The 19,675-nt window shown below is 36.1% G+C and overlaps 1 protein-coding gene and 1 pseudogene across 2 annotated transcripts in view; both read right to left on the reverse strand.

Annotated features, from left to right (window-relative positions):
• Positions 1 to 19,675, reverse strand: part of INTS8 (integrator complex subunit 8) — a 54,250-nt gene that overhangs the window by 31,164 nt on the left and 3,411 nt on the right. For both annotated transcript variants that reach the window (XM_037131072.2, XM_037131073.2), the window contains 11 exons: positions 18,987 to 19,127; positions 18,596 to 18,667; positions 17,781 to 17,832; positions 16,389 to 16,571; positions 14,192 to 14,299; positions 12,308 to 12,463; positions 9,494 to 9,594; positions 8,912 to 9,053; positions 4,635 to 4,705; positions 4,108 to 4,283; positions 2,859 to 2,992 (listed from right to left, as the gene is read on the reverse strand). In XM_037131072.2, coding sequence (XP_036986967.2) covers positions 2,859 to 2,992; positions 4,108 to 4,283; positions 4,635 to 4,705; positions 8,912 to 9,053; positions 9,494 to 9,594; positions 12,308 to 12,463; positions 14,192 to 14,299; positions 16,389 to 16,571; positions 17,781 to 17,832; positions 18,596 to 18,667; positions 18,987 to 19,127 — 1,336 coding nt within the window. The remainder of the gene's footprint in view (positions 1 to 2,858; positions 2,993 to 4,107; positions 4,284 to 4,634; positions 4,706 to 8,911; positions 9,054 to 9,493; positions 9,595 to 12,307; positions 12,464 to 14,191; positions 14,300 to 16,388; positions 16,572 to 17,780; positions 17,833 to 18,595; positions 18,668 to 18,986; positions 19,128 to 19,675) is intronic.
• On the reverse strand, positions 723 to 2,212 carry LOC119038551 (histone-binding protein RBBP4-like; annotated as a pseudogene).

Raw genomic sequence — 19,675 nt, forward strand, 5'->3', positions numbered from 1 at the left:
GCTGTTCTTTTTTTAATCCAGGATTAATTTAATTTCAAAAATAAATGCAAGCTATCGATTCACTCTTTTCAACTTGACAGTCGATCTGTGGTGTAACTGTCAGGTAAAAACATACTCCTCTACAACTTCATGGTCCCAAGATTTTTTAAAAAACCATTTCACAGAAAAGAAAGAAAGAATATAAAAAGAGCTTCAGAAATACACTAACAAAGGAAAATATAAGGGGAAAGAAAAACATGGAGTTCTGACTTTAAGAAACTGAGAGGAGACTGGTCTACAGAGGAAAATGTACATCACAGAAGTCAGGTGTGAAGAGTTTAGAGTAGGAATTTATATGACTTCCATCTCCACTAATTTCTGAGTAAAAATGACATCTTGCAGTCCTTATACTTCATGGCTCGGACACTTACCTCACTTGGTTCTATTCCTTACTTACTTCTAGCCTTTTCTTAAAAATGAGTCTGAAGATCTTAGGGATGTAACATAAGAAAAATAAAATAAGCACTCACAATATTGCCCTTTCTTTAAAGCTTTGTTACTAGAAAATACCTAAAGAAAATTTATTTATTTATTTTTTTTAAATATTTTATTTATTTATCTTTATAGGGGAAGGGAAGGAGAGAGGGAGAGAAACATCAATTGCCTCTCTCCCCTCCTCCTCCCCCCATCCCCCCCACCAGCCAGGGCCAAGAAAATTTAAATGTAAGTCTGTGGCTTTGCTGAACCAAGTCCCCCAGTTAATATTTAGAAAACACCCTTGGGCTAACAGCACTGTTGATGGAACTATTATAGAGGGATAGCTGAATAATCCGGGGGTGGAGAGGAGACTAAAAGGGAGTCTAAAATCACAAGTGCACACCCCTGTTCTTTTGGAGTCACACTTCCTTCAGGGTCCTCATCACTACGTGTTCCTTGCCATTTGCCACACTTGCATATTACCTTGGGATTCCAGGAGAAATCAGGTATCTTGGCAGTGTGACCACCATGAATTAACATCTCTAGTGGCCCATCTTCTGCATCTTCCAGGGTTCCTCTCCAATTTTACTTAAATCCCAGACATTGAGTCTGCGATCAGTACCACTGAAAGCCTCTCGTTGTGAGGCAATCACTGAACCTGGAATATTTCATCCTATTTTATTCAAAGGAATGCAACTTAAGTTTCCAATTTCTCAGATCCCACAAGGCCAACCGTCTTAACAGCTGACCCTGTGGCAAGAATGAACTCACTACAAGGAACAAAAGGTAGTATACTCTAGAAGTCTAAGCATCAACTGAGTGGCTTCATATGGAAGTATTGACTGAATGAGTGTCCCAGATCATAAGTTTCTCATCACGAGGAAATGACCCAAACAGAGACTCATGGAACAGATGCCAGGAAATATCTCCTGCTACTGCTGGTGCCCTGTAAGATGGTCTTCACAGCCACAACTTTTCCTTCCTTTAGAACAGCACTGATGTCCCAGAGGAAGTTGGTGTGGTCCTCTGAAGCACTAAGTAAGTGCCCAGTGAGATTTGGTTTCCAAGAAAGCCCATAGCCTTCCTTCTGAGGTCCATGAAGATGCAAGTCTGGGTTGCACTGTCCAGAAGGATCTGGTTTAGAAGCATGTTTTGTATAGTCAGAAACAAGAACATAACATGCAAGGGTTCTCTGGCATATAATATAACCTGTTTACTGCTCTTTCATGGCTGATCTTGATTTCTATTTCAATTTTCCTACTAACAGAGCCCAAACCTCCAAGTTCTCCTTTCTCACTGACATGTCATGAAGCATCCAACTGAGCATCGTCATTAAGAAGCTGCACACTGGCTATCACAAGGCAGTTTTGTTCATCCAATGTGTATGTCCCAGGACAAGTCAACAAATGCTGAAATGTTTCCCTTCTGGGCTGGTTACACCTGGAAGCCACTGTGCAGTTACGCTGGGCCACTCCAGAGCATGGGTCATCACCAAATCATAAAGAAAAGGGATGTTCTTTTTCCATGTTTTATACTCTTCACTGATCACATGTTCTTCTACTGCATCATCAAAGGCTTCTCCCTTGTCAGCCATGGCAGGCAGGCAGGCAGGCAGGCAGGCAAGCCCTGGGGGATCCCAGGGTCTAACTTTGTGGGAGGGCTGGAGAGGGTCAGGGCACTTGTTCTGCCTAGATGGGTGTTTCTAAATGAGTATCTAAAGACAAACATGCCTATAAAGAAGTTTTAATGCACTAGTTCCAAGCTATAGGCTTTAGACCTTAAGAAGGTATTAAAAAAAAACAACACAAGTACTCTATGAAGCACATAGCAAGTATTAGCTAGACTGCATAAAAAATATACCTTACAACTGTATTATACCTTACATATAATTACAACTATATTTAAAGTGTATACAGATGCTGTAACAAAAAGTGGAATATAAACTTACTGTTAGAAGTTACTGATTTAATAGTATCTTTTTTGACATTTTTTATTTCTGTCAATGGATGTTCAAAATGCAATTACTGTCATGTGAAGGTCCTAAAATTATTGACTAAAAAAAGGAGTCCTTATTCTCAAAAAGTTCAGGCAACAACTCTTCTATTAAACTATATCAGAAAACAAGGGTCATTTTCTTACCTCTTTTTTTTAATGCTACTGAATTGTTCACTTTTTAAAAAAATTCTTTTAAAGCTTTTGCTTATTATTTAGAGAGAAGGGGAAATGAGGGAGAAAGGGAGAGAAACATGGATCATTTGTCCCAATCAGCGACCTGGCCTACAACCCAGACATGTGCCCTGACCAGGAATCAAACTGCTGACCTTTCAGTTCCCAGTCCAATGCTTAGTCCACTGAGCCACACCAACCGGGGCCTTATCTGTTCTTGACAGGGAATTTCTTACCTTATTAGACACAGTCCAGAACTGGCGCTCTGATGTCATTCCATGTAATTCAATTAAAATCTGTCGAATCCTCCAGGGATCCACTGATAATATCAGCTGATGCTCCAACTGGCCAATGTTGACACTTGCTGAGGCTAAGAAAGGAAGAGATTTCTATTTCGGTAAGGACTTAATTCAAGGGCATACATAATCCTTTAACTATGAGAATGGTAATTTACTGAGAGGAATTATGTATGTTTGTATTATATCTATGTTAAAAACAGTTTCCATCTTGAGAACTGATTAACATATTTTACTATTAACTTTATCCTCAGAGAAAACCTAATACAATTTTGTCTGCATTTAAGAGATAAAGATGATGAAAACATAAACAAAGGTAAAAATCAGTAACTGTTTCATGGAAAAAATTTTGTGTTATATGTGGAAAAAATTAACTCACATAGACAATCTCCTACTTTTGAACATAATGTGTTAACAGAAACATGTACAAATAAAATAAAATGTTAATTTTGAGTAATATTTAGAATGTGTTTTTTGAAGGGTGAGAAGGAGGAGGCACTGCCTTCCCAAAGAAATGACCGTTAAAATTATAACTCAGCTTTCTGATATAGTCTTCAATACTCCATTGCCAACATTTGAAGTGTTAATGTTACTCTTTTCCTTTACAGCGTAACAGTAAACCAGTTTAAATCTAGTGAGCTCCAAAGCAGCTAAAATTTTGCCTTTTTAACCAACTGAATTGTCTCACCTATACTAAGTTTTGAAGCTTATGTTTTTATTAATGAAAAGCACTGTAGTTTCTTCTTATAAATATAAAATAAGAGCAAAAAAGGAAGAAATGACATAAATAAGGAAAAAATGGCAACACAGCGAAAGGTAAATGTTTAGCCAGTAGGAAGTCTCACAGTGACACAGGCTGAAACGCATGAAAGCCTGTACATACACTTGTACAGTCTTGGCGCACTCTACCAGTCCCCTCCCACCACTTACTGTTACCTCCCAAGAACACATTACCAGCCAAGATACCTTGGTCTATTTCCCTGGCTAAAATCTTTTGTGTATCCAAGCCTAGTTCTCCATTAACCATATACTCAGCAGAGTCCCAGGACATAACTGTTTAGATAGAAATATAATTACAGAAGACAGGCATATTTCTATTAATTAACATCAAAAAAATTAAAGAATTTAAGAGGCATCCTCAAATAAATAAAATGTGCCAACGTTTTAGCTAGCAGACGAGAGAGCTAACCTGGGATATCATAAAATGAAGTTACGGGTTTAATGCACAGATTAATCCTAGGGGATCTCTTCCTCATCTGATCAACAAGTAGCTTTCGTTCTTCATCTTTCAACAATGTAATGAAAAGCTCATGTGAAGAAATCATGAAAACGTACTGCAGATCTTCCAACCCCAGACACACATTCCTGCATCAGTAAAAAATATTGTTAAAACAAAATATATAGTTTAGTTGGGTAAAAACAGTACTAACCAATATTTATTAATAAACCATTTCACAAAGTACCATTTCATAAACTGCATAATACTATTATGAAATAGATTTTAAAATTTCCCTTTGGTACTTAAAAGTGTGATGTCAATGACACAATATAAGAATAATTGTTATATTAAGATGTGTAAGGCTGAAATAATCTCAAATTATCCCTGTTTCTCAAATATCTGCCTGTTTATAAAACATACAGTTCAAATACAAAAAAAGATAATAAAGATACTTTCCTCACAGGACTAAATGCAAAGTTAAGGGAAAAAATACTTACTTTAGAAAAGCAGCCATGTTTTCTTCCAAAGAATCTGAATGTTTTTCTAAATTTATTGATCTTGAACATACCTAGAAATTTGAGTATTTGTTATGAGTATGGGCACTTTAAAAAATAATACACTACAGCATGAAAAGTTATACTTCAAAAACAAATGAATTTTCCTTTCTCGGCCATTTATCAATCACAGATATAATTAAGTAATTTAAAAAATACCAAAAATTGCCCTGGCTGGTGTAGCTCAGTGGATTGAGCGCAAGCTGCAAACCAAAGGGTCGCCAGTTCGATTCCCAGTCAGGGCGCATGCCTGGGTTGTGGGCCAGGTCCCTAGTGGAGGACACGTGGGAGGCAACCACACATTGATGTTTCTCTCTCTCTTTCTCCCTCCCTTCCCAACTCTCTAGAAATAAATAAAATCTTAAAAAAAAAATTAAAATCCATTATGGGGAGAGGGAATAGAACCTAACCATTTAGATTACTGCAGGTATTACTAAGAATAATCTATTTAGCATGGTAGAGGGTTCTCCCAGAATTTATTATGTTACCAATTATATGTAATGATAAACTGTAAGAATCAATAGCTATTGTCAGAAAAGATGTACTTGGGTTGCAAACAATCAGTAATAGCTAAGATACATAAAACCAATGGTTAAGAAATTAACCAAGGTTTAGAAAATAAACAACAAAAATATCAATGATAGAAACTAGTTATGAAAATACTATTTACCTACAAATGTTCTAATAATATTATTCTGAGTTTATTAGGTTAGGACTACATGCCAAAATAAAATATAATTAGTATAAAAGTCCCTAACCTCAAGAAACTGTCAAATGTTCTCTAATAAGACAAATGATAGAGTGTTTGCAGCTGCACTGTTCATAATAGCAAAGAAGTGGAAACAACTCTGAAAGTCCATGAACTCATGAAAGAACACACAAGCGGACACTGAACAGTACACCCACACAGTGGGATTTTTATTCAGCCATAAAAAGCAATGAAGTGCTAACACAAGCTACAACATGAACACTGAAAGTATTAAGAAGCCAGTTATAAAGGACAACATATTTTATCATTTTGTTCATATGAAATGTATAGAATATGCAAATCTACAGAGACAAAGAGATTAGGGTTGAGGGGACAGAGGGAAAACCAGGGATGAGCGCTCATGGATAAGAGGTTCTGCACAGGCTTGGGGTGCAGGGGGCAATAAAAATGCTCTAAAACTGAGGTGATGGTTGTATAACTCTGTGAACATACTAAAAATTGTCAAATTATACACTTTAAATGGGTAAACACTATGGTACTGTATTTTTGTACAACTGTTATGAAAAGGTAAAAACTAACAGTATTATAAAAGTACTATCCTCAGATGAATAGGTTACCTCATCAGTATACATCCCATTCGTGTATCTTGGCATAGGCAGAATATATTTACATCTAATAATTTTGCTCGGTGAAAAATTAATTTTTAAAATTCTATCTTATTGTTTATGCTATTACAGTTGTCCCTGCTCTTTCCCCTTTTGCCCACTCTACCTATCCCTCCCTTCCTTCACACAATCCATGAAACCAATGAATGCATAAATTAAGTGGAACAACAAATTAATGTTTTTCTCCCTCCCTCCTCAACCCCCCCCAAAAATAAATAAATAAATAAATAAATAAATAAATAAATAAATAAGTAACATAATGTAACTCCAAACAAAAATCCATCAGATTATTTGTGGAGCCTGACAATCTGAGTCTACTGCTGACAACAAAACGCGAAGGACAAACATACGAATACAACTCTGAAAAACAATTATGTTTGCATTTTAGATATGAAGACATGGAAACACTAACATATAATTAGACAAACAGAAAAGTGGTACAGAATAGAGGCCAGAAACAGGCCCCATACACTTGGCATTTGATAAAGGTGGCACTGGAGATTGGTAGAAAATAGATGGACCATTCAGTAAATGGTACAGGAACAACCAAACAGTCACGTGATGAAGAGAATGACATACGATGCCCTACTTGACATGACACACAAAATATCAATTGTAGGTGGATTAAAGACCTAAATGTGAAAGAAAAGTTATGCTCAAAAGCTTTTACACAATAAACTGTAAGATTATCTTCATGACCACAGGATAGGAAAGGCTCTTTTTTTAAAACATTTTATTTATTTTTAGAGAGAGGGAGAGAAGAAACAACATGAAAGAGAAACACTGGTGGGTGGCCACTTGCACACCTCCAACCAGAGACCTGGCCTGCAACCCAGGCATGTGCAGTGACCTTTTAGTTTGCCAGACAATGCCCAATCCACTGAGCTTTGTCAGGGCAGGAAAAGCTTTCTCAAGTAAGACACAGAAAACACGAATCTTTTCTTTTATGAAAGGATTGATAAATTTTACATTAAAATTAAGAGCTTTTAAAATAATTAAAAAAATGAAAAGAGAAGTCAAACTCAAAAAAGATACTTGTAATATATAAAATTGGTAAGGGACAGAGGCTATAGACAACTACCAAAAACTTTTCTGCAAAAATACGTACACATACACATATCCAACAGAAAAATAAGGCATATCACTCAGAACAGATACCTCAAAAGACAAAAATCTATTAGAACAAAAAAAAAGTAAAGCTGGTAAATTCCATAGTAATAGGGAAATGGAAATTCACAACTCAATAAGATAGCATTATACAAGGACCTGACAGGCAAATCTGAAAATACCAAGTGTTAGTGAGGATGCTGAGCAATGAGAATTCTTATGCATTGCTGGTGGCAAAAAAAAAAAATCTTTGATATTATAAAGTAGTATTTCAGATACATTTTTTCTCTAAGTGTATAAATAGGCAAACAGTACATGTATGCTCCAGGATATATATCAATATATATGCTGTTCCAAGCAGCACAGTAGCCAAAAACTATAAACACAAGTGTCTATCACCATGAGAATGGATAAATTGTGGCATAGTCATATAATGTTAAAACGCAGCAATGGGACATATTTTACTATTAGTATTCAAATATCTGCCCTGGCTGGTGTGGCTCAGTAAACTTAGTGCCAGCCTGTGAACCAAAGGGTCACCAGTTCAATTCCCAGTCAGGGCACATGCTTGGGGGGCACATAAGAGGCAACCTCACATTGATGTTTCTCTCCCTTCTTTTCTAAAAATAAATAAGTAAAATCTTAAAAATAGAAATTAAAAAAAAATCTGCTATATGCCAAGTTGTAGACCTGCACTGTCCAGAGTCATAGCTAGCTACTGATTATTTGAAATATGGCTAGTACAGATTGAGATCTACTATAAATGCAAAATACACAGACTGTGAAAACTTAGTATGAAAAAAATTATAAAATCTCTCATTAACTTTTTATACTAATTTTATGTTGAAATGATTTATTTTGGATATATAAAATACAGGATTAAAATTAATTCCACCTTCTGTGGGAAGGGGGTTATAAGGAAACTGAATGGTAATGGGAAAAAAAATCAATAAAGATTAAATAAAAAATTAAATTCCACCTTTAAAAAACCTTACAGCAATGTGGAGAAAAAAATTATATCTGCATTACACAACTTGAAAACAATCTCACAAATATGTTTAGTGACAAAATAAATATATTTTATACAATCTCATTTATAAAATTCAAAACAGGAAAACTAAAAGATATTCTTTGTGCACACAAAGGTGATACAACTGTAAAGAAAAGCAAGGAAATGATTATCCTCAAAGGCAGGACAGGGTTTCCTCAAGGGAAGGCTGAGAGGGTCTGGTAAAGACATAAGAAGGCCTTTCAGGGTGTTGTCAAGGTTGCACTTGTGGAGCTAAGTGGTATTAGTTACGCGTCATGTACTTCTCTCAGTGTCTATTACATTAAAACTATTAAAGAAAGAGGCTGAAAGACCCAACAGTAACACAGACTCGAGAACTCACATGAGAGGCTAGAGGTGTGATATGAGGGCTTTCAGTGGACTGGTAATTTACACTTTGGATAAGAATTAAAAATGACCTGAGAAGACGAGAGAGCCAAGGATAACACTTTTGTAAACAAAAACACTAAAGGGAGGGTAAAACAAAAATCGATGAAGGAGCAAGGAAAATCCAGTAATGGAGAACTAGGAAAGAGACAATGTAGGAGAGTGTTACCTGCCACTAATATCAATTATCAGCCAGAGTCGCAGGTCAGATGAAGTCAGAAAAGAGGGCACTGGATTTGACAACTATGAGGTCATTGGTAACTTAAAGTAAAATTATAAGTCAAAGGGGGATATAATGTCTTACCTCAAGAAGAAAGTCTATTTTCTCTTTATTAGGTCTAAGAAATAGCTGGTTAAATTGAATACTAATTGTTCTACCTTCCAATATATCACGAACTGTGTTACAGGCACAGACTTTAAAACAGATTTCATCTAGAGCTTCATTTCTGTAGAATACAAAAGTAAATTCACTAATATTTTTAAAATAAAAAAGGTCTATATTACAAAACTAAATTCACATGAATGAGTCATTTATTCTTAAAAGGTTCAGATTTTAGTATATTCAGGGACATTAAGTAAATACCCAAGTCGGAGAGGGAAAAGCAGAACAGAAAGGTTTTGAATTTATCAAGGGACAATTTAGTTATACAAATTAGGTAACAGAATCAAATTCTGCTATGTATCATTTTTTCCGCCAAGTGCTTTTCAAACAGATCAGAAGAACAATGAGGTGGTTCCTCTGACTACCTTATCTTAATTTCTGTATACTAACAGAAGCAGCAGTGTTGTCACTGACTTACAGGGAATTTAGAGGTGTGTTTTTGATAAACCTGAAATGTACACTTGCTCTTTTACTCAAAAACCAAGATTTCTTTGATTTACTTACCCCTGTTGAGCTTTCTGAAAAAGTTCTCTTAGTACTGACTGTCGGAACTGGACAGGTAAATTGAAGGTTAAGTTATCTTCAATGAAAATCTTTATTACATCCTAGAACACAGACACAGAATTGCATCCATTTCAAAAATCATGACAAAGTTTCTTTACTTTAAAAAAGTCTTTCTCCCCCCCAAATTTAAAAATAAAATTTTAATAGAAGTCTTTCTATAATAAAAATACGTAGTGAAGAAAAATCAAAAATATCTTACTAGAGCCCTGAATGGTGTGGCGCACTGAAAGGTTTTGAGTTCCATTCTCGTACAGGGCACACACCTAGGCTGCAGGTTCGATACCCAGTCAGGTCCCATGTAAGAGGCAACCAACTGATGTTTTTCTCTCTCTCTCTCTCTCTCTCTCTCTCTTTCTCCCTTTACCTCTCTCTCTAAAACCAGTAAGTATGTCCTCAGGTAAGGATTTAAAAAACTAACCTTACTAGAAAAATTTTCTCTTTCTAAAATTTTAAAATTAGATTAAGAATAAATATAGCCCCTCCCCCATCTTGAGGGAGAGAGAGATTTATGAACGAGAATTTGAGTAAAAGTTATCTGAGCAAACTGCCCACACACGCCAGGGAGCAAGGTCTCAGTTGTTCCCTCTCCCACCTTTTTTAACTTAAAGATCATGGACCAAAAATGAGAAATGAGAGAAGAATCCGTCAGTAGAAGGCAATGCAGCTATGTTATTAGAAGTTTTAAAAAACTCACCTCATTCATTTTAAACACAAGTTCGTACAACAAACTTTTAAAAATATTAAAACAATTAATTTAAAATTATTCAGCTGGAGAAAAAAACATGCTATAAAACTATCCTAATAAATTTAAATGGTTTAAAATACATTATTTACTGAATTACAGAACCCCCCCCCACATTACTACATTTTTTTCAGCTCTTTATCCAGCAATGGAAGAGGAAACAAGGCCGACAGTGTGGGGCGACGGGGAAGAGGCTTTTAGAAGCAGTTGAAGCTGATCTGTTATCAGGAAAGTACTGACAAAGTGGTTTCGGAACCAAACGGCAACCACTGTCCACTCCACAAACAAACATGAGCAAGGGAGGGTTACATGGGGTAAACAGTCCTTGCCGAACATGAAAAGACACATTTGCTACAATGGCTCAACTATTTGATCAGCACAAAACCAAAACTGGGTAGTTCGCACACAGAATGCTGTTCAAATACAAAAATGCTAAATACGATTTCTAAGATACTCCTATATACATAATTAAAGTGATAAATTTCAGAGTTATGACAAAAATCACTATTTTCCCCTTCCTAGTTATTCAATTACACTAGTTTTGGATTTACACATTTGGTCCTTTGTTTTATTCACAATAACATGTGCCTATCTATGAGTATATTTCCAAGTTCTTATTTGCATAGGTCTTACTGCAGGGAGCATCTTACAGATTCTGTATCTTAACCATAATTGATCCCCACCCTCCATAGCCTCGGTTGGAACAAGCAACTGAAAGATCTTCAGTCTTTATTAAATCCATCTACAGTCCACCCTCAGGAAACTTTTTCTTCCCTAGAGCAGAGCAGAATTCATTTAAAGGGGGCCACAGGGAGGGGGAACCAGTACTAGTCCCTCCCTTCTTCTATTTTTTGTTTAAAGAAAAAATAACTCTAGTTAACAACAGTGAACTTAAGAAGCTGGGCTAAAGCCCATCTGGAGACACAAAACTAAAGGTATGCCATAGCCATTTCATTTCACGATTCCAATTTTGAATTAAACAACATGAAGGCACTGTTCACTTTCTAGAATAAGGACTTTCCAATTTTAAAATTCTAATTCCCAGAGATTTTCACTACAAAACTAAAGATATATACCCCCAGGGAATAAAGCTCTTTTCACTAGTAAAATTGAAATGATGACCACGCTCATTGGCCAAGTGGTCTCTGTAACATGCCATTCAAACCTATCAAAACTGCTCTGCTCACTTTCTCCTTCAGTCTTAGTATTTGCAGTGGCTAATAAGGCTGCGCTACAAGTCTATATTTTCAAATCAGACACAAAACTTTAGCCTCTACATAGAGAGTATGGTGCTAAGTGAAATAAGTCAGACAAAAAAAGACAAATACTATATGATCTCATTTATATGTGGAATCTAATGAACGAAATAAATGAAGCAAGACAGAAGCAAACTCACAGACGCAGAACAAACTGATGACTGCCAGGTGGGAGGGAGGCTGGAGGACTGGGCAACAAAGGTAAAAGGACTAAGAAGGACAATTTGAGAGTTACAAAATAGTTATGGGGATGTAAAGTACAGACTAAGGGATATAGTCAGTAATACTGTAATAATTATACATGGTGACTGGTGGGTGCAAGATTTATTGGGGCAATCACTTTGTAAGTTACACACTGTAGAACCACTGTGCTGTGCAGCTGAAACTAACAATATTGATTGTCGACTGTAATCAAAAAAATTTTTTTAAAACTTCAGGCTCCATAAAACTAGGCTATCTGTAATTTTAAAAGTTAGGAGTTCTGCTTGTGAATTTTCTTACAAAATTTACTTACAATGGGCAAACTCTATACCTTCAAAAAAGAGTAATATCCACAATAAAGAGTTAACACCAATACAGTACATTGATTCTCACAAGAAGCTTACAAAATGGGGAAATTATTACCACTGTTTTATTGGCCAGACTCTCCACAAATCACACAATTGGCAGATGATAAGCCCAGGATCCAAACTCAGTTCTGTATCTGGCTTTCAAAACTCTTCAACTACACCACTGCAGCCACGTCGCACGTCTTACCTGATAGTTGCCAGACCTCAAACAAATATGGACTTGACTATAGGGAGTTAACTGTTGAGATGTATTATCAGAAGAAGATACGAGAACATCGCATGCTTGACAATAGCCAGCTAACCGCTTCTCATCTATGGTACAATGAAGAGATAGTGAACCTATCTGTAAAGTAAGAGATATATATCATTATCCATCAGTGTAATACAACCAACAGTCCAATCTCCACTTACTATGTTTGCACTACAAGAAAATGCTGAAGAAAAATTCAGGGCTGGAGGAAACATGAAATACATAAACATTAAAGTTCTAGACCAGACATCAGCAAAACTTGCTCACATGGCCTGTTTTTCTTTCTACAGACCTTCAGTTAAGACTGATTCTTAGGGTCATAAAGGAAAATCAACAACAAATGAGAATATGCAACAAAAACTGTGAAAGGTAAACAAAGTTAAAATATCTGCCATCTGGCCTTTTACAAAAATGTTTGCTGACTCCTGGATTAGAGGTTTCATGCCAACATACAAAAGGCAGACATTATTATCACAATAAGTAGGTATGACAATTAGAAATTGATTAACAAAGATTGAACACTGTTATAAAAAAACAAGCTAAAAATATTTTTAAAATACATATACTTGGCAGAGACATAGAGCGGAGAGCAAAGAAAACCCAGTCTTTACTCAATTGGAAAGAATATCAATGCTTCTACCAAAACTGAACAATTGTTTTAAAGACACTTTTTTTAATTCAAGTTTTAAATTACTCTACCTGAAATACCATGAAATTAGAAATCTGATGAGTTGCCCAGGCAAAGAAAAATGAGAATTCCCAATGGATCAAGAGTAGATTTAGAGTAAATCTCTAGAGCATTTAAATTTTTTTCCTCTGGTGAAGAAAGGAAACTGCAGTGGGACTTTTTCTAGATATCAGGCATACAAAAACTTAGTTATACACTTAAATTTCAGGTGTCTCAACCATAAAAAGAAAAATGCAAATGATACTTTACTAAGTTTATCCTTATTAAGAATTAAGAAAATGCAAAATTTTTAAAGATACTAGATTTCACTCTCAAATAAGCAACAAACAAACAACTGCCCTGGCTTAGTGGACTGAGTGGACTGAGGACCAGCCTGCAAACTGAAAGGTCGCAAGTTCGATTCTCAGTCAGGGCACATGCGTGGACTGCATTCCAGGTCCCTGGCTGGAGGCATGTGAGAGGCAACCAATCAATGTTTCTCTTGCACAACAATGTTTACCTCCCTCTCTGTCTTCTTCCCTTCCCCTCTCTCTAAAAATAAATAAATAAAATCTTAAAAAAAAAAAAACTCCACTGATTAGAGTACCCTCAGAGAAAGGTAGCTAGCAAAGAAATTGGTTTATAGCCTTTAAAAAACTAATAACCACTGGAAATGGCAATTCTACCTATAGGACTTTCACTTGAAAGTATCTAAAATCCCCCCCAAAAATCTTTACTTGAAGATAAAAATATTGCAGCTTTATTATAAATAAAACCAGTAAACAACCTAAATGCTCAAGCATGAGGGAAATAAAACAAATCACAGTTGAACAGAATACATCTTAAATGTCTATTCGAAGATTTAAGCAATACACTAAATAGTAAGCACGTGTGTGTATATATACATAAAATAAATGTAACTGTATAAAACCATATAGAAAGAATAAAAGCCATAAGAAAATAAGCTAAAATGGCAAAAAGGGTTATTTCCAGGCAGTGGTAGTATGGATTTTTTTTTAATGTTTTCAGTACTTTTTTGAAACTTTAAGAGTTACTACTATAATAAACACTGTTTATCAAAAAAATTAAAGCCAAGAAAAGTGTACAGATGTTATAAAAGATTGATGTTATGTGCCTATTATGACCGTATTTACCTCTGCAATTAGTTCTTTGGTTCTAAAAAATTTTTCTCTGGCTTTTTCATAGACAGCTGAATTTGTAGAGCCTTGCTGGAAGTACGCTGCACCCAAATCATAACACACCTAAAATGGCAACGAACACCAGTTTGCTTAGACTTTTTCATGTACTTAAAAAGTTTACAAAATCCCAAATTATCTTATCTCAGCAAAACACAGGTATGTACATAAGAAAAAAACATTTCAATGAGCAGTGAACCTACCAATGATTTTAGTCACATCAGAAACCAACTCTGATGGAGCAGAAAACGGATTTACTGATAAGATTTCAGGTGGCCTACAGAATTATTAGTAAAGTCAAAGAATCAGGCTTGAAGAACGAAAGGGGAGAGGGAAGCAAGCAGTCAGGAGGACAGCGCAGCCGGTCTAACGAGATACCTGAGCTGCCATCTCAACACCAGACTCCACACCGCGCATCACTCTCAGCCACCAGCGCTCCACACGGAAAGCAGCAGCTCTGTACACTAGTGCCGTCCCTGGAGACTAGATTTTGTTGTCACTGTGCTGCTACTCATCATCACAACAGATTCTCTATCATCCCCGCTTTACTGACTTACCAAATCTTGATTCATAGTCTCAACTAAGTGCATGTCTGTAACACCGATGTGACATGCCTGCCCTCAAGCAGGATAAGGCTAGAGAAAGCTAGTTTTTGGAGTTTTCAGTTCTATAGGAAGCAAGCTCAGCCTCCCACGTCGTCTCAAAAGGTAGAGGGTTCTTTTAAAACGGAAGAGGAGAACAGATAATGAAGAGTCTCTCCAAAAGTGCGGAGAGGGTAAGGAGCAAATGTCTACTCCTAGAATGTAACAGGACTAGCCAAATTAAAACATTGAGAAATTTGAATTAATGATTATAAAACAACAGTTTTAATGACTATAAAACAACATTTCCAGTTGTCTTTTTCTAATAGAATCTGCATATATTTCCCAACACTTTCTTCAGTTGATGCCTAGATTAACTGAATACAGAGCTCAAAGACTCAGGTTGTTCAGCCTGGCCATTTTATGGACAAGAAGTCTAAGGCCCAGAAATTGACATACTTGCTTAAAACTATATAACTAAGTACTGGCAGAGCCCAGGCTTGAACCCAGGTCCCCAGGCTCCTAATATCCTGCCTGAAGTTTATTCTATAGATGCCTGATAGATCAGTCTTCTTGATCTGACTTTTTCTTTAAAAGTCTTTAAATTATTCCCCCCAGTAGGAGAAAGTTCAATCCTCTTGACCTGATCTTCAAGGGTCTCAGGAACTGGACTCATTGCTCTCCCCCAACATCTCTTCCTCCTCTACTTCAATCCTACCAGTCTCCTCAATTCCCCAGTCGTAACAGATCCTATACATAAACCTTCACTCCATACTCCTTATTCTGTTTACACCAGATCAACCTTAGCCAACAAATACTTATTCCTCCTTCAAATTCCTAACCCATATAGTCCCTGTACTCATTATGGAGCTCCTCCTCACTTACGTGCATTATAGCCATTATTCCGTCCTGCTCAACAAGTCAGAATTAAGGCTTCTCAGCCTCTAGAATTCAGATTTGTATTATATAGTCTGCACTAAATGTCTGGCCGTTTTTCATTCTAGAAAGCTTCCTCCCTTCTGTGGTAAAGGGTTGCTAAAAAAGTAAAAATAGAGAGAGAGAGAGATGAAGAAAAAGACCGAGGGGAGCAGAGGGAGGGAGGGAAACAGGAAAAAGTGTATACACACACCCAAACATATATATATACATATGCATATGTATTATAGTTACATATAATCCCCCTTTTCAGGCAACCAAACACAGAATGCAAGATTTCAAAATGTTTTCAAGTATTATTATACTAGCTAAATAGCCATTAAAATGAGTTTAAATTCTGTAGTGAAGAGGTAATCAACAGCCCTGGCCAGGTGGCTCAGGTAGTTGGAGCATTACCCCATACACCAGAGGGCTGTGGGTTCAATCCCTGGTTGGGGTGAGTACAGGAGGCAACCTACCGATGTCTCTCTCTCACACTGGTGTGTTTCTTTCTCTCTCTCTCTCAAGCCCATCTGTCTGCCCCCTTCTTCCTTTCCTCTCTCCCTCTCAAAATCAACAACAAACCAAAACACTAGGATGATCTCATATAAGACTTTCCAGAAGTTTTCCATGCACTGACTAAATACTGAAATAAATACCTGGCATTGCATCTCCTCCGTTCTGATTTTCAATCCCGCAGTAGAACTCTCGGTTTCTCCATTTACCATGCCTGGCTCCATGGCCAAGAGATCAAGTGTTCTCATTGTGTGGACATAAAGATCCTTGTTCAATTTCAGGGCTGCCTCTAGCACCAAAATAGAATCAGAAGCTTGTTCTTTTAGCTATAAAAATTCAATAAACAAATTATTAGAATACAAAAATGGCAGCAAAGGACTATATTAACCAAAATATATTTACAGGATACTAAGTAGCTTAGTGTACTAAGCTATTAAAAAAAACAAACTTTTTAACACAGTAGGAATACAATTAAATTTGTTGAAATGAAGTTATCTTAAAATTTTTTTTAATATTTTTATGTTCCTATTGTGAAATTAGAATACACACTTGAAAACAATATCTTTCTTTGACAGAAAAGTTCATAAAGTGCTTTTAAAATTTGTTGTTCCATTGATTTAGTCAAGAGATGTTTGTATGCTTCAATGTGCCAGGCATTTTCATAGGCACTAGATATAACAAAAATAAAATGCAGAATTTTTGCTTCCACGACACTACGGTGTATCTGTTTGATACAGATGCAGACTGTTTCTTATCTTCCCACTCCTCCTCCAGCCCCTGCACATCACACTCTACCTCTGGTACACTGCACGTGTTAAATATAGAATTAAAGAAATCAGCCCTGCCTAGTGTAGCTTGGTGGATTGAGTGCAGACCTGCAAAACAAAGGACCAAGGTCTGATTCCCAGTCAGGGTGCATGCCTGTACTGCAGGCCAGTTCCCAGCAGGGGACCCACAGGAGGCAACCACACATTGATATTTCTCTCCTTCTCTCCTTCCCTTCCCCTCTAAAGATAGATAGATAGATAGATAGATAGATAGATAGACAGACAGATAGATAGATAGATAGACAGATTAGATAGATAGATAGATAGATGTAAAAAGAAGAAAAAGAATTAAAGAAATCATTTTTAAATCACAGAAACTCCCATGTTTCTACTTTTACATTAACTAGATTAATTAAAAAACTGCTATATTTCCTGATTACAGAAGTAATGTAAAATTTTAAGTAATGTTTATTGTAGAATTTTTGGAAAATATAAAATAATACAAAGATATCACCTGCCAGACTGCTTTCTCATATTTGCTAAAGTATCATGAAATATTCAACAACAGAAATCTGAGTAAAGTGCTCCATCACTAACATGAAAAATCTGTGCAAGTTAGATTAGCAAGCTATGTTTTAACAGAAAAACCCTGAACCTCACTGTATCAGGACCTCGCCAACTCTCACACGGCGGGTCAGGTTAGGAAAAGCACCTAAACACACTCCACATGTGTCCCAGAAAGGTTACAGAACTGATGCTGACACTCACCACTTTCAAGATATTTTCTGTTAGCTCTTTCTCCTGTTGCATCTGATTCATACTAAAAAAGAAATGATTTCAGAGTATCAAATGTTACTCAAAAGATGGAAAATTCAAAACTTTAGAGCACCATTCTTAAATTTAAATAAAGTTTTTAATACTATTTCTTTTCATGCTTTAGAAAACAAAAACTCAATTTAAATGTTCATTTATTTACCATTATTTTTTTCATTTGCTTCACCTTAAAAAAAAAAAAAAACTCTCCTAAGTTTTTAGGAATAAAATTTACTGTCAGCAAAAGATCACTGATTTCAAGTTAGAAACTATACTCTCCAGCTCCAAATTTGGGTAAACTGCTACCTGGAATTTATGATTTAGGTTTAAGACTCCAAACTTTTAAGTTCAAACTGTTTAAGATCAAACTTTTATAACAGCTTTTATACTACAAAATAGTATTTACACATATTACAATAACTTCCCACCATAGAGAACGTGCCTTCCAAGTACACGCAATTAAATGAAAAAAAAATCTTAGTATTTTGAAGGTCAGCTTATACTTGTTAAGATGAAGGGCACAATTCACTCCCCTTCTTTTTTAGAGCTTTCTACTTTAAATATCCAGAGTGCTACCTGATCCTCTCACCCCCTAAGTCCTCCAGATCCAGCTTCTGAGGAAGGCCTTCTGCCCTCCCATTTTTGCTCTAATCCTTCTGTACCCAGAGCTTATTAAAAACTTGCAAACATTTTCAGTATCTGATGAAAACAGTTCTAAGTAAGGGTAACATTAAAAAAGTGCCAGATAAGGGTCATGTCTGCCAACTTACATGCTTAACTGAGGAGGTCCAGGTTTTGCCTGTTTGACAGGAAAACTACTTTGAACAATCGTCCTAATTGCCCTGAACAAAACACAAGAAAAGGAAAACTTAATATATTACAAAAGTCACTTAAATTATTTTTTCAAGTATTCTTTAGAAAATTCATATTATAAATGATCTGGAGTTTGACTTAACATGTCATAAAACTTTGTAGAAAATTCTATGACACTCACAATTTCTTATCAGAATGCTTTTCACCTAGCAGTCGCAAGTTTTCTCCATCAGACTCACTGTTCCCAAGCCCTCTGAGAGCGCTCTGGAGTAGGAGGAGCCCCTGAAAGCCAGAGTGCAACTCAACAGAGGCTGCCCAACACATCTCAGGTTTATGAAAAAAAGTTACCATCTATTGTAGAGAAGTATAGCCATGGCAGTGGTTGGAGGTAAAGTGGCCATATCCATGTCCACATGCTTTGTCCCAGGAGGAACTTTACTGATGCACAGCAGTTCATTCAGCAGCATATTCAATACTGGAACAGACAAACTTAAAAGAAAGAAGCAAAGACACATGTCTGCATGTTAACTGCCTAACATGCACAAAATACACAATTCAGTACCTTCACTAAAAATAATTACATTCCCAAAGGGCAGAACCTACAGGGCCATTTTATTAATCTGTTTCAACGTATAGGAAAATATCAAATTTTAAGATTTGAAAATTTTTTATTGTGAAAACAATTTAAACGTAGATATAATATTACAATGAATACCCATACGCCCATCATCCAGCTTTAACAATTATCAACTGACAGCCAGTCTTGTTGCTCTTTGCTCTTACCCTCTTCCCTCCTTCCCATGTTATTGCAAAGCAAATTTCCAATATTGCGTTATTTATTCCCTAAGTATTTCAGAAGAGCTCCCCAAAACTAACTCTTAACATATTCACCAGCCAGGGAAGAATAATTTTTTTAATTTTAATATTTAATACTGAAGAATGGCTGGTTAAAGAATGTATTTAAATACTACTAATGAAATAAATAAATAAATAAATAAATACTACTAATGAGAGTTATAAACTAGTACAACTCTCCT

Source organism: Artibeus jamaicensis, unplaced genomic scaffold, assembly GCF_021234435.1.
Source record: "Artibeus jamaicensis isolate MK-2021 breed Jamaican fruit bat unplaced genomic scaffold, CSHL_Jam_final scaffold_916, whole genome shotgun sequence".
NCBI classification, from domain to species: Eukaryota; Metazoa; Chordata; class Mammalia; order Chiroptera; family Phyllostomidae; genus Artibeus; species Artibeus jamaicensis.